Source organism: Beta vulgaris, chromosome 2 (assembly GCF_026745355.1).
Source record: "Beta vulgaris subsp. vulgaris cultivar EL10 chromosome 2, EL10.2, whole genome shotgun sequence".
Taxonomy (NCBI): domain Eukaryota; kingdom Viridiplantae; phylum Streptophyta; class Magnoliopsida; order Caryophyllales; family Amaranthaceae; genus Beta; species Beta vulgaris.
Genome location: NC_079203.1, coordinates 5,215,744 through 5,231,284, shown reverse-complemented (window position 1 = coordinate 5,231,284; position 15,541 = coordinate 5,215,744). Strand labels below are relative to the sequence as shown.

General features: G+C 35.2%; 2 protein-coding genes across 2 annotated transcripts; both read right to left on the bottom strand.

Annotated features, from left to right (window-relative positions):
* Window positions 1-887: 887 nt before the first annotated feature.
* LOC130590426 (protein FAR-RED IMPAIRED RESPONSE 1-like) lies at window positions 888-3,755 on the bottom strand. The gene is made up of 3 exons (XM_057392857.1): window positions 3,702-3,755; window positions 2,074-3,382; window positions 888-1,681 (listed from the first exon to the last, which is right to left on the bottom strand). Exons 1-3 carry the CDS (start codon window positions 3,753-3,755, stop codon window positions 888-890), a joined length of 2,157 nt encoding a protein of 718 aa, XP_057248840.1.
* A 5,672-nt stretch (window positions 3,756-9,427) lies between these two features.
* Window positions 9,428-14,999, bottom strand: LOC104887600 (putative disease resistance RPP13-like protein 1). The gene is made up of 3 exons (XM_010672267.4): window positions 14,428-14,999; window positions 10,469-14,190; window positions 9,428-9,680 (listed from the first exon to the last, which is right to left on the bottom strand). Exons 1-2 carry the CDS (start codon window positions 14,812-14,814, stop codon window positions 12,100-12,102), a joined length of 2,478 nt encoding a protein of 825 aa, XP_010670569.3. The 5' UTR covers window positions 14,815-14,999; the 3' UTR covers window positions 9,428-9,680; window positions 10,469-12,099.
* Window positions 15,000-15,541: the final 542 nt, after the last annotated feature.

Here is a 15,541-nt window from a genome sequence, read left to right as displayed (position 1 = left end):
AATTTCCATTTTGAATGGTCATAAAACACGATCCATGCGAATCGTACTTTCATCTTACCTACCAGATAACAATGTTGCATTTCAAATTTCACCAACTGGGGTAGAAGATGTCATTTAGTTTATTACATTATCATTGTATTGCATTGCATCTATCTACCATTCTAAGTCGTTAATGTAAAAGTTGTCGTTTACAGTTTATTACATTTTCATTGTATTACATTGCATCTTCTCTTCAATCCGTAGTGATGATTTCTAAGTTCATTCAGATACCTGTGTAACAAAAATTACATAAATATTTGATTTCCATTAGTAACATGAAATATTACTATAAAAGATGAATAATAAAAAATATTGTTGTAGATGTGCCTTACCTTACCTTCATTACGAGGATTAGATGGCCACAGCTCCAACTGTAGATGTGCCTCCTACATCAATGAAATCATCACATTAATCACATTAACATCTTAGTTCAACTAATAATGTATTATTCGAAATGGACAATACCTCCTCTCCAACCTCCTTTCTTTTAACTCCTTTCCCTCGTGGATTCTTCGATGCTTCCTTCTTCTTCGTTGCTTCTTTCTTCTTCGTTGCTTCATCCTTCTTCGCATTCTTCTCGATACACGAAAGCAGTCTAGCTGCCCTCTTAGTTTTTTTCCTTGGGGGGTCTTTCACAGATACTACATCTAAATCAACATCAACATCAACACAACTAACATGCCGTACGTCTACACGACTCCCTTCCCCTTCCATTTCACATCCTACCACTTCACTTGGGGTTTTGTCGTCCAACCTGTTTGAACTAACAACCCCTACCGAATTTGGCACCAACTGCCTATTACCAACCGATTTCGGGGTGCAATTCTTCGTACTAATACCACAAAGTTTCATAGCATGCCGCTCATCAAGACGTAGTTTAGTAGTTGGAGGGTCTCCAAAACTGTGTGAGTATCACCATAGTTGGCAGCCTTCAAGCAGATTGGGTCAAATACTACCATCATCCTATCATAGTTCTGCACTTCTTTTGTCTTTGAGGGGTCATGATATGCTACCTTTACCATTGTGTGCTTTCGAAATACATCTTTCCGCCAACGCCTCAATATGTACTCCTCAGGAATCTCCTTAATTTTCAACTTAAGATACAACGATATAATGTGCCTACACATTATTCCCGCAGACTCAAACATCTTGCAATCACAAGTAGCCTCCGTACTCTCCATGTCTATACGAACAACATACTCACATGTCCTCTCCAAAGGCACCTCTTTCCTCGTCTCCTTGCACATCACCCACACCTTATCCTCGAACAAGTGTTCTACAACATCATCTCCAATATCTTTTTTCCCACTCCACTGAAGGTAAAGCACCTTCAAACATTCATTTTGTATCTCTTTAAATTTAGCATCAGTGTACACCTTTTGAAATACATGTTCAGTCTTGAAGGTAGTAACAGTAAGACGGAGGTACCTCGCGCTATTTGCATCTGCTTCCTTCTCCGCATTTGCTCTAGCTTCCATAGCGTTACAGTACTGCTCTGCAAACTCACACAACTTTGTCGTTTTGTGAACATAACCATCAAAAAAACTGTTAATACTCTCGGACCTTTGAGTTGTTTTCATACCCGCCCAAAATAGATGTTTCATGTAAGCGGGGACCCACATGTGCCTTTCACGAAACAACCCTGTAAATATTCATACTATTCTAAGTTACTATTTGTAAGTAAATAATGTGATCATTTTCAACATGGTTTTGCATCATTACAATTTCTAAGAATATCCAAAAGTTTTTCATTTGCATTATAACAGTTCTTCTCCAAGAATTTCTAGCAAAATGGAAGTTCTTTTCTATGAACCCTTATGTATGTTTTATGTTTTCATTCCATTATCTTTTCTGCACACATTAGGAATTTGTATATGTTTTTTTGGTAACTCTTTGCATAACAGTTCATCTAACAGTTCATCAACACCTACACCATACTTCTCTATAACAGTTCATCTTTTCTGTGCACAGATTGATAACCAATGCATAAAACCATCAATTGCATAAAACCTAATAACATCAATAATCACATACCTTCAAGCCATTCATCATCACCTACACCATACTTCTCTATGGCAACCACCCATGTTCTGTCAAACACATCAGGGCTTGTACTTTCATAGATGGACTGTGTCAACGCTTCCTTCAAATCCTTGTAATTTGCATACGAACCTAGCTTCTTCCCAAATTTCATTATTATATGCCATATACACCATCGGTGCACAGATTGAGGCATAGCATTGTGGAGTGCCTTTCTCATCGCCGCGTCTTGGTCAGTCAATATACCAATGGGTGCTCTACCACCCATGCATAACACCCAAGTGCTAAATACCCATTCATATGTCTCTGCATCCTCGTGCGAAACTAACGCACATCCAAGCAATATGGTCTGTCCATGGTGGTTCACTCCGACAAAGTTTGCGAACGGTAGTTCATAGTCATTAGTCAAATATGTCGCATCAAAAGCAACCACATCACAGAATTCCTCGTAAGCCACTCGAGACCTAGCATCAACCCATAACACATCCTTCAAGTACCCTTCTTCGTCTAATCGATGACTGTGAAAGAACTTTTGGTTGTCCTCCGCCATCTTGTTAAAATAATTCATCATTGCATTAGCATCACCAGGCCCAAGCTTCAATTTCCTCTCCTTCGCAATTATATTCCTAAGATCCCATTCTGTTATAGCCATATTGTCCAACCCATTCCTATCCCGCGCTAAACTACTATGAATCTGTGAAATCCTCACACCAACAGCATGATCATTGAACAACCGTCTCCTTACAGCACATGTAACCTCCTCCTTCCGAAACATGCTTATGAACTTTGACTTGCTTGGCGTTGGATTATGGTTCACATGATCCAAAATGACTTTCTTCAATTGCCACTCACCTCCTTCATTGCAACAAGCATACATCATAACAGGGCAATTGCATTTCTTCGACTTCCTAGTTGCCACTTGAATACCCTTACGTCCAACAGCTACCCTACCCTTCAATGCTCGTTTCACGTCCGGTTTACCATAACATTCGCATTTCCATGTATAATTCCTCCAACCCTTTTCAACTTTATTACCTTCACCTTTCTTATGAGAACCAGCTGCCCTAACAACACCAAACCCTTCCTGCTTCCCATATTTCCTTAAATATTCATCAGCAAACTCCCATGTCCCAAATATCATACCTACTGCAGGTGGTTCAACCACATTGTTCGACCCAGCTGCACTGCTACAACTTAAAGGATCAGGTGTCTCCACTCCACCACCCACTGCCTCAACACCCACTGCCTGAACACCCACTGCTACAACCCTCCCATCATCAATGCTACACAAATTCAAGTAGTCCTGCATATTATTACAATTAATTATTTCGTTGCCACATACCTTATTTATTGCTTACCCTAAAATTTATTGCAATAACTACAAATGTTTGCCATTTACCTACAATTTATTGCAATAACTACAAATATTTGCCATTTCCCTACAATTTATTACAATCCAAACAAATGCAATTACGACAGTCAAACAAATAAAATTATAGTTAACTTATGACAAAATCAATGCATTTATTTACAATAAATATCAAACCCAATTCTTTACAATAAATATCAAACCCTATTATTTACAATAAATATCAAACCCACATGTATAATTTTATAAGTACCTGATGATTCATATCAACATCCTCATTCAGCTGCACAATATTATCTACATCCATCGCCCAAAAAATTTTAACTTTCTTCTTCGATTCTTCTACTATTATATACGTATCTTCATAAATCTCAATTTTCCAATTTTCAACTAAGAAAAATTCGAGATACAGAGTCACAAGAGAAGTTGATGAGTGAGAAGAGAAGTTGATGAAAGAGAAAAAAAAAAATTTTACACTGTTGACAATTGTACTGTTCTTTTGCTTCTCACCTGCTTTTTTGCTTTTTCCAACACTTTTTACTATCACCGTTAACTATCCGTTACATTCCATTGCCCTGCTTTCCTACTCCATTCCCTGGGGACCCACTTCACTACTTTTCAGGATTTCAATATTGTTTAATCCTTGCTAGATGTTTATAAACATCTAGCAATTAGAGGTTTATCATTTCTCTTATACGGAGTACTCTAAAAGGCATAGCAAGCTGAGGTGGTATAGGAAACAGAAATGACAGGCAAAACCCGTCTACTTAGGGATTGCTTGCACTGAACAGATTTGATTTTTTTTTTTTTTTTTTGAAAGAAAGAAAAGGGATTTCATTAATATTTCGCCAAACGGCACTTACAAGTCATTTCTGAAAAACATAAAATTCTAATAGAAATACATATCACCCTAAAAATGTAAACATCGCAGATTTGACTTAATTTTGCCTTAATAAAAATCTTCATCTGAAGCAATACAATCTGCGAGTTCGCTCTGATTCGGCATACGATCTGCAGATGCGGAAATTTTGGGATGAACGTACTCTAATAGTCTTCCATAATTTTACAAAAGTTGTGAAACCCTAATTCTTCATGTTGAATCTCGAACTTCAACCAATGAGAATAATTTCTCATACCTAAAAACAAAAGAACCATACTCACAACTCCCATAGGGGAGAAGGAGATTTCCAAAATAGAAACTAAAAACCCTATAAAAGGGTTTGAGAAAATCTCATAAAGAGATACTAATTTATTGAACAAAACAAGAAAATGAACTAAAAACTGAAAATAAAAGGGAAAAAGGGGAATACCATGGATGAAAACATCCATGGTAGCCCCCTAATTGATGAAGAAGGAGTAAGGGAGGCTAGGGTTTTAGAGAGAGAAAAGGAGAGGGAGGCTGGAACAGACTTGATATCTAGGGTATATTTTCCTTCTGTTACAATCATCAACATGTTTGCACCTTACTGTTTTATCATCTTTAATAGAAATATCGAAAAACATTGGAAAAAAGCAAAAATGTTTAGGAAACATAAGCATATAGAAGAACAAATAATGATAACATCATATATAATATTAAAGGAAGAAAAATTCTGCCTACGTGTCAAGTCACCATTATTCAAAGCCTCACATTGCTCCTCGATTTCTCCTTTACATTTCATCAATCTGCCACGTGTCATTAGCCTTAAGATCTCTCATTTTGAGCTCATAATTTTAGGCGTAATTGAATTCCTTTTATCCATGATTCTAGCATTTATAGGCAGCAAATCAATTAGATGTTAGGATTTTAAAATTAAATCAATTACTTGCCACATAAGTGTAACCTTTAAGGAAATAAAATCAATTATATCCCTTAACACACTGGTCATAAGCCAGTTTTAAAAATATATTTTAATTACACGATATGATAATAAAAAATTAAATCATGAGCTAATATTCAACCATGATTTTAAGAGAAACATCCTAAAATCTTAAATTTATAAAATATTCCCCCGTATTTTAATGTGTTTTTTATTTCATTTACGTACCTATTTATAGATGTATATATCACGATTAAAAAGATTGTTTAAAATGTTGTAAAAAATGATTTGTATATATCATGAAATATAATTTTATATTTTATATTATTTCAACCTTAAATGCATGAAATCTGATTATTATGGATTTAATAAATTTGGAACAAAAACAACTACTTAAAAAAAACAATTCCCGTGCATTATGCACAAGTCCAAATCATATCTCAAACGTATAACTTCTTGCCATAAAGTAGAAGGGACAGGCGAAAAAAATAGAAAATACAGAAAAATTATTTTGTTGGGAAAAAATTATAGTACGAAGTGACATGTGTTTCTTGTGTAACTTTTAGTAATATAATATAGATCGTAATCTACATAATATATATGACTTTACACAAGATACCATGAAGTACAAAAACAACTATTAGATGTAATTAAGTATACCTAAAATAGTATTGAACATCAAACATATTGAAAAAAAAAATGAAAATTATGCATACAATCTACAAGGGTCGAAAGCAATATGTTCAAAATGTAATTTTTCGACAAGTTAAACTAATTGTTTCCAACTTTTATATCTAGATGAATAATAAAATTTATTGGTAAAAGCGGTAACTTTTAATCTTAAATGGATCACTTCTAGATTGAGAAAACTGATGTATTTGTGACAAAAAGTTACCCTCAAGTAACAATAACTTAGTGCCTGTTCTCTTCGGCATAAAACAGCTGGACTGAACTGAACTGAATTGAACTGAACTGAACTAATCTGAACTGAACTGAACTGATCTGAACTGAACTGAATTGAACTGAACTGAATTGAACTGAGCTGAACTGAAATGAATAGTGATATGTGATAGAAAAAATATTGTCAAGAGCTGAACTGAACTGAACTGAACTGATCTGAACTGAACTGATCTGAACTAAACTGATCTGATCTGAACTGAATTGAACTGAACTGAACTGAAAATAAGCTGGGGAGAACAGGCCCTAAGGGTATATTTGTGGTACTAAAGAATTTGTATAAATAAAAAAGTCAATCGATATTTTTTTTAGTTTTCTAATCAACAAAAAACTTCCCGTGCATTTTATCATGACATTAGTTACATCAATCACTGAACACACGGGTCATAAGTCGGTTTTAAAATATATTTTTAATTACACGATATTATTATAATAATTCATGAGCTACTATTCAACCATGATTTTATGAGAAACATCCTAAAATCTTTAATTTATAAAATATGCCCCCAAGGTGGAGTGTTGGAGTATTTTTATTGATCGGTCATATGGGCCCGGTTTGGACATCCAATTGCTTTGATTTGAATTATCCGGAGGATACCTTATACTTAAGATGTAAAAAGTAGGTCCGATTTTATTGCCAAATAAGAAATAAAAAGATGTTTTGTTAAAAAATATATATGTCACACCATGACTATGATCAGAGGTTACATATAATAAAAACACTAACAACTTAATCTTTAGTCCGGAAGTGGTCTAAGGTGGGCTAATATGAATCATCTTAACAAATAATATCCATGACCAATACATACTAATTTTTTTTTTTAAAAAAAAAAAACAGAGTTAGGGGCTGTTCTCTTTAGCATAAACAACTGAACTGAATTGAACTAAACTGAATTAAATTATAACTAATAATAATGATAATAATTTAGGAATTGAATTGAACTGAAAATAAGTTGAGGAGAACAGTAAGTGAGAGAAGTAAGACAAGAGACAATATATGAAACAAGAAATTAAATAAGGTAAAAAAAAGTGAAAACCAACATAGAGGGTCGGTTCACTTCAACTTATTTTGACAAAACTATGACGATATAAGTTCGAAAAAATTTAGATGATTATGTGATCCAACGGGTTGTCAGCCCTCTAATTATTGAAATTTCCTTGGCCAATAGTACATTCAGACATTAATTTTATGATTGTTCTCTCTCCAATTTATTGTATATATATTAATATTATTATTTTATTGTGTCTAAGAGGGTTTAACCTTAGGATCACTCAAAATTTTACGCTCTTACATTCAAATGAAACAAAAATTATAAATACATCCACTTATGAACTTACGCTTGATATTAATATCATTTTTAAAAAAAATGTACACTTTGAATTTGGCCCATTCTATATAAATATCTAAAATAAAGGATTAGCATAGAAAGTGAAACATGGCACATGTGCTTAAATTATAAAATATAGCTTTCTTTAATGAGCTTCGAGACACTAATTGAGAAGGTGAATCAACAAAATGAGTTAATTATATATCAAAAGAGGGATTTATAAGTATTCAATTTTAGTTGGTCTATAAGAGAGTAAAATTGTCGTTGAAAGATCATAAGTTATCGAATTAGAAAAGTTGTTAATTTGCCTATGCACTTTATTTTGACAACTTCTTTTTTTTTTGATGTAAAAGATAATATTGAAATGTAAATCATATGGAGAACTTATAAAACACACATACATTATACAAGTACTGTATATTTATATTTGTTTACTATACAAAATTATCATTTTCTAAACCATTCTTAATATTAAATTTGTGGTGGCTTAATATATTTTAAAATTGTTTTTAGGAAGAAACTAATGAGTAAGGATTATTTCGAGTAGCAACGGAGAATAAGGTATTTAGGCAAAAAAGTAAAGTGGGAAACCCCGTATGATACTCAGTATGTCAGATGGAACGGGGAATAAGATATGATACAATATATCATCGAAATTGTGGTAATTTCAGGTAGCAACGGGGAATAAGGTATTTATACCCCATATGTTATTTATTCTGTCAGTTGGAACAAAATTTCTTATGATGTTTCAAAAAAGATAGTTTTTTCAGCCATGTGTTAAAAGTCAAGGACAATCCGTATCACATGATAGATTTATATCTCCCGAGACCAGTTCTTAGTCATGGCTAATTTTATGTAGCCATTTATCAGTCACGAGTAAAAATTGCCTAATAGTACTAATTTATGAGAAACATGGGAAGTCTAACACTTTAAGGCCATTTCGAGTAAAAAATGAAGACTGTAGTGTGGAGAGGGTTTCTAAGACAATTGCCCCTAAGTGGTTATGGGATAAGACCAAGTTCGTGCAACTTTTCTCCCTTTTTGAAGCAGTTGAGATCATTAATTTACCTTTGTCATCTCAACCCTTAGATGATGGCTTTGTGGGGCTACGCCAAAATTGGTATATTATATTCAATTATGTCATCACTTTATTAATTTTTCAAAGAATTCCCATACATAAGTTATTAGCGGTTCAATTGTATCGAAAGTGTGGAGAAAATATGGAATTTCAAAGTTCCTCTTAAGGTGTTGTTGGCTTTGCTTATGACTATGTTATACAACCTCCGTTCTTTTTCTACTGCAACAATTAAGTAATTTTCACGTTTGCCAATGCACTATTTTAACTATTAATATCTTTAATTACTTTTTAGTAAAATTATACAAAATTGATATTCTGAAAGTATATATCGAAACGAATCTAACAAGACCCCAGATGACAATATTTTTCCTTACATAAAAATCATAATGCGTAGTGAAAGGTTATGATGGTGAATGGATAGTGTAAAAATCTCATTTTGCAATATTATAAAAATAGAATGGAGGGAGTATCTTCTTAATAAATTTTGTTTTGCACTAAAAAGAAGTCTTCCAAAACATATGAGTATTATTTATATGTTAAACAACTTTATAATTAATATAAATGTGTATATCTCTTAAACACAAAGTTTTTTTATCAAGTTAACGTAAGAATCGTTTACAAGTTTTCATTATAGCTGATACATATACATTGTTATTATACTAAATAGTTCTCGTGCATTATGCACGGGCCTAAAACCTAGTATTCATAATAGTATATCAAGGAAGCAAATAGGAAAGGTTGAGAGATTTCAAAATCTAAAGGCTTAACAATGACCGCTGAAGAAAAAAACAAGCTTATGAGAAGTACAGGTAAGATCTTCCTTTGAGAACCCATTTTTACTCTTTGATCAAGCAGGGGAAAACTTCGCATATACTGGGAGCAAAAAAAAAATGGATCCAATGATATAATATTTGCTTAAGAATATCTTAGATCCCAAGTCTGAGTCTCAATATATGAACCCAACAAAATGGAATATGCCAATATGGATAAGAACTACTATACTAGAAATGATCATCATAGCGAGCACAATACTCTGAGACTGTCTAACTCCATTGAGACATTGAAATAGTCTGCAGGAAAAAAGAGAAAACATAAACAGTTCAGCTTCAGAAGCACCCAACTAGCCAGAAATCACATACAAGATTATGGAGCAAAGTATAAAAGCACAGAAAGGCACCATAGGACACATAACATATAGCAAAATACCTGTGTGCTGCATATTCTAAACAGAGTTGATTTATAGAGTACAGTTTCGTTTTGTTAAGTCATCAACAAAATAAACTGCTTAATTACATTTGTATTATCATTGATATAAAAAAACATGAAAAACTTGTTGGAAAAGCAAAAAATGTTTTGAGATTATAGACATGTAACAATTACATACCATCTACTAATTACTAATTACTAATTTGATTTCATATAATAAATAATAATAACATAAGAAGGAATTTCCATTGTAGTAATAAAGCAAATTGTTCAAACATGACACTTGAAAATCTTCAATTTAGTTCCATATCTTTTTCTTTTTTGAAAGGAAGTTCCATATCTTTTTCAATCCAATGAAAAAAGTTTTTCTCCATGTAATTCTGGGTTCAAGATGAGAGTTCCATATGTTCATGGTTGAATTTCTTGATGTCAACTTGCTTTCATTTCAATATTCAAAGTTGTAAGAAGAAATATTCTGACAAGTAATAGTAATGTAAATCTATTGTATCCATGCATAAATAGTAACAATTAAGGCAGGCAGTATAATATATTGTGCCTCTAATTACAGCTGACTTCATTTTATTACTTGAATAGCATTTACAAGGTTGCATAAAAAAGAAACACAGGTGAAAGAACGAAGAATGGTACATACTTGACAGAGGCTGAGAGGCACCGTTTTAACGTAGCGAGTACCTGCCATCTTTAAAAAGTATACGGCCTTTGGGATCTATTTCCAAATGCTGCTCTATTAAGTCAGACCCTTCATCAATGGTCACAGCTTTAATCTGTGGAGGAAGGCCATTGTGACCAAAGGATTCAAACTTGGGGCAAAACTTGATGTGAATTATAGTCAGGTTGGGAAGGGTGGAACAACATATGGTTTTCAAATTTGATAAACCCGTGATGCATAAATGAGACAAGGAAGAGGGAAGATAGAGATCTGGACCTGGGATGCACTCTACTGTGTCATCTACATTATTAAGTATAAGATCTTGAAGAGAAGTTAGAAGGTGCAATCCTGACTCTCGTATCGATTTCTCTATATAGTTACTGATTGAAAGCTTACTTAGGTTCCTAGGAAAAAATCCTGTTTTTGAAAAGTAGCAGAATTTCGGGCAATCAACCAGGATTAGATCTTGAAGAGAAGTTAGAAGGTGCAATCCCGACTCTTGTATTGGTTGTTGCTTTATGTTTACTCCTTCAATATAAAGATACCTGAGGTATCTAGGTAAACCCCCTTCTGCAAAGCATTGGATTTTGGGACACCCTCGAATGACTAAATGTTGGAGAGACGTAGAATTGTGCATCTCACTGGGGAGACCTTCCATATTTTTGCAATCCCATAACTCAAGTTCTTTTAAAGCTGGGAGGAGCAGACTTGGTGGTAATGATACGAGACTTTGGCAATTACAAATAGTTAATTTGATGAGATAGGTGAGTTGAGATGGAGCTTGTGGGGATGGTGTAAGTGGTGACAGTGAATCTTGTATGAAAATGGAAGCAACTTCATCTGATGATGATGATGATGACGATGATGATGATGATGAGTAGCCTAATTTTTGAAATTCAACAACCTCTAGCCTCTCACAACTCTCAATTTTCAAATCTCGAAGCGTCAAGGGGATCTTCGTAATGGCAACGAGAGACTCACAATCCTCAACCTCGAATTTTTCAAGACAACTGGAGGAAGTCGATTTCTCGAATTCCACCGACTTTAGTTCATCGGACCTTTCAATGTTCACCTGTCGAAATGTTGTGGGCATCTGGTTCATAGTACTGAGAAAAGGGCAACCAATTACGCGGAGTTCTCCACGAGAGATAGGGCAATACCCAGGAAAGCCTACAATTTCCGAAATATAACAAAGATCCATCGTTTTTGAACAGAAAATGATATCTGCAGTGGTAGACAATACTCTGCATGTGTCTACCTTCAACTCCTCCAGCAAAGGAAGGCTTGGAAGTGAGATACTCAGATCCTCGCACCTTTGGATTTTCAGTATTTTGAGAGAAGGCATATGCGGAGGTAGATCACCTTGCAGTGATTCACAATCCTCAACTAAAAGATCTTCAAGGCAGGGGAATGCCCTATTTTTGTCAACTGGTGAGTGCACCCACTTCTCCCAATTTTTCAGTTTCATAAAGAATAGACCTCTCAAAGCCTTAAAAGGAACTGATGAACAATCGGGAGCACCATAAAATTCCTCACCTACCTGCTTAATACCTTCCATGCCTTCAACCTTAAGATATGTCAATAAGGGTAGCTGCCCTAGTGGAGGCAACCTTTCACATCTCGTACAATCCCACCAGCTTTATGTCAACCATGTTCTTCAAAGAGACATCTCCCAACCAAGCTGGCAATGTCAATCCCCTGTACCCCTTTAACTTACACTTTTTAATGGAAGTGTGAGGCTTCAACTGCTCTACCACGCCTCTTATAGTGTTCTCATTGACCTCATCCTGCTGTGACACATCTTTACCACTACAAGGATTAACATTATTCCATATTAAATGCAATTCATCCAGACCGTGTTTCTTATGCAATTGTGCTTCCTCTGCATCCTCAACCCTCGTCACATTTTCTAGTCCAAATATGGCTAGTTCGTCGTGGAGATTATTCAAGTTCCTCAGCTCACTTATCCTGGACCCACCCTCAGCTCCCAACACAAACCTATCTAAAGTCTGCAGGCTTGTCAGTCTCCCTATTCCCAGTGGCATCTCTTTCAAAGAGGTCATTGTAAAGCGCAAAAGACGAAGTTTTACCAGAAACCCAACATGTGGGATCTCCTCAAGATTATCACACTCATCCAAGTTCAGTGCTTGGAGGTTGATGAGTCTGCTAATTGATTTTGGCAATACTTTTATTTTTCTTAATCTGATACAGACACATCGCAACTGTTTCAGACCACCTATACACTCCGGCAACTCTTCAAGTATTCTTGACTTGAGGTATAGAGTGCGTACATATTGAAATTTTTGGAGTAAATCCAGAATTTCGATATTTGGATTGTCATCAAACATCATAAAAGTTCGCAATTGAGAAGCAGAGAGTTGACTTCCCAATGTTCCATCTGAAGGATACTTTGTGATACACAAATGGCGAGTTCTTTTAAGATCTCTTGGCATATTCCCAGGGCCAATTATACAACATAGGTCCCCTGCAGCCCATTGAGCCAAATCATGGATTAGATCATGCATAATGAACCAATCTTTTTCTCCACAATCTTTCTCAATTAATGACCTAGAGACTAGATCAAGGAAGTAGTTGTGACCTATATCTTCCATTCTAGACGTTTTATTTTCGGTTAGAAATCCCTGAGCCATCCACTCTAAGACGCTAAACTCCTCAGAAAATTTCATATCTTTGGGAGTTATGGACATATAAGCAAAGATATGCTTTAGATGCGGTGGCAGATGACGGTAACTCAGCATCAGTGCTGGTAAAAGATCACCCTTCTGACTCCAAAGATTGCTATCTAGTATTTCTTGGCGCTGCCTCTTATCCCCTGTACTTTTCAAAAGACCTGCTAGAGTTTTCACAGCCAAAGGCAATCCTTTGCACTTCTCTATAATATCATCCTGCATCTCAACAAGGTCAGGATCGTGATCTGCATGTTGCTGAAATAGATGCCAACAATCCTCATTGGACAATGCTTCTAAATTGACGACATTGCCATGAATCCGATCTTTAATCATCATCCTTGCTATCATCTCATTTCGTGTAGTCATTATAACTCTACTCCCTTTTGCCCCGTCTTGGAAAGGTGCCTGTAGCTGGTGCCAGTCAGCATATTTGTCACTCCAAACGTCATCAAGAACGATCAAGAACTTTTTGCCTGCTAGCACTTGCTTCAACTTTTCTTGTGCTTGATTTAGGCTAATAGAGGCAGCAAGAGTTTCATAAGAGACAGAGTTGATGATTGCTATGGTTATGCGTGTTACATCAAACACATCTGACACACACACCCAAGCCTTGAGATCAAAGTGACCCTTGAGTTGCTTCTCATCGTTGTATACGTACTGTGCAAGAGTCGTCTTCCCAATGCCTCCCATTCCAACAATAGGAATCACAACATAGTTCTCAGAACTTTGTTGATTTTCTTCTAGTAACTGTTGAATTATCTCATTCTTCTTGTTATCTCTGCCATAAACCACTCGCTCACCTAATAAAGAACTTGTTTCTCGACTGCGATGAGAAGATTCAGCTTGGTGTGTCTGCTGTGGCATGGCATGTATTGCTGAGAGACCAGAAAACTGTAGCAGCAGCTGAAGATCGTGCAACCGTTCTGTAATGCCATCCAGCCTTGATGGAATGCTGGCAATGGGGTTGAACAGCGTGGAGACACTTTCTGCAGCTCTACCAATAATGTTTTTCACCTGAATTCAGATATTAATATTGCAATGCAATTAGAAACTGCAAGGTATTTTATCTTGCGCTCATTACACTTCAAACACAAGCTCAAATACTTTTTTGATTTTTTTACCATTCCTTGTTTGCCAAGATAGATAGATAAGTAATCATTATAGATACTAAAAACATAATTATATGTTAGAATGGACTAATACTAAAAATAGAATTCATTACTCATAAGCATAAAGCAGACAGCAACAAACCATATGATTTGCTGATGAGCCAAGGAATTCAGAGACATGATTAGTAGGATTGAGTTGATGATCATTATTATCATCTTCCTGATCCATTTTCTCCAATTCATAAACATGAGCTTGAGTAGCTAACTCGTCCAAGATATCTTCCAAGTCAAGAGCTATGTCTTGAAGATCCTCCTTCAATGGCCGAACAACCTCGTCATCGATCTCCTTCTGCTCGGCAGACCTTAGCAGCGTTTCCATGACAGTCAGCTGATCTTTGCACTTTTTGATAGTTTTTGGTAAATTTTCACCACCAAAAAGTTTCAAGAACCCACTTATTACTCCAGGAGACATCAGCTGCTGAAACAGTGCTTGAAGAAACGCAGAGAAGATGGTCTCACCTATAGTCATCTTTGAATTACTCTCAAATGCAAAATGGAAAATCAAACTCAGATTTTTTTTTTTGTTGTGATAGAAGCAAGTAACACCACTCTACTCACTTGTTCAGAAAAGTAGATGAAGAATGATTGAATGAAAAAATGGCAGTACTAACAGCTTTTTTCCACTGTGCTTTGGAAAAAATTGCCCAAGGATGGCTTGATGGGTACCACTATACGTCCATACTAATAAATGTCTTGTCTTTTTTCTGCCACTATTTCTACGCGGCTTGTACTATCACCTCTGTTTTGCTAATAAAGATACACAACTACACAAGGGTTGAATAATTGCTACCAAAATTTTGGATTATTATCTTTGACGCTATTTACCATTATTCCCAATTTCACATGCTAATTTTAACTTCATTTTAGGCTGGTACTTTTTTGTTTTTATTATATGGATATATTTGCAAATGTAGCAAATAAATTAAGACACCCCTAAATGGCAAAATGTAGCAAATAAATTGGGACGGAGGGAGTACTAGTTTTTAAAAGTAGGTAAATATATTATTAATTTCAGTACCTTGTAACATTATTTACAACCAAAATGGTCAATTATCCAGCATTGTTCCTTTATTTTCTTCCAAATCTCGCGCATGAGTTGCAAATCCAAATGAGAGTACTAACAAAGTAACAATACCACTCAAATTCTCTCTTTTCAAAGGTAATTCAAATATATAAATTAGATTTCAAGGCAATTC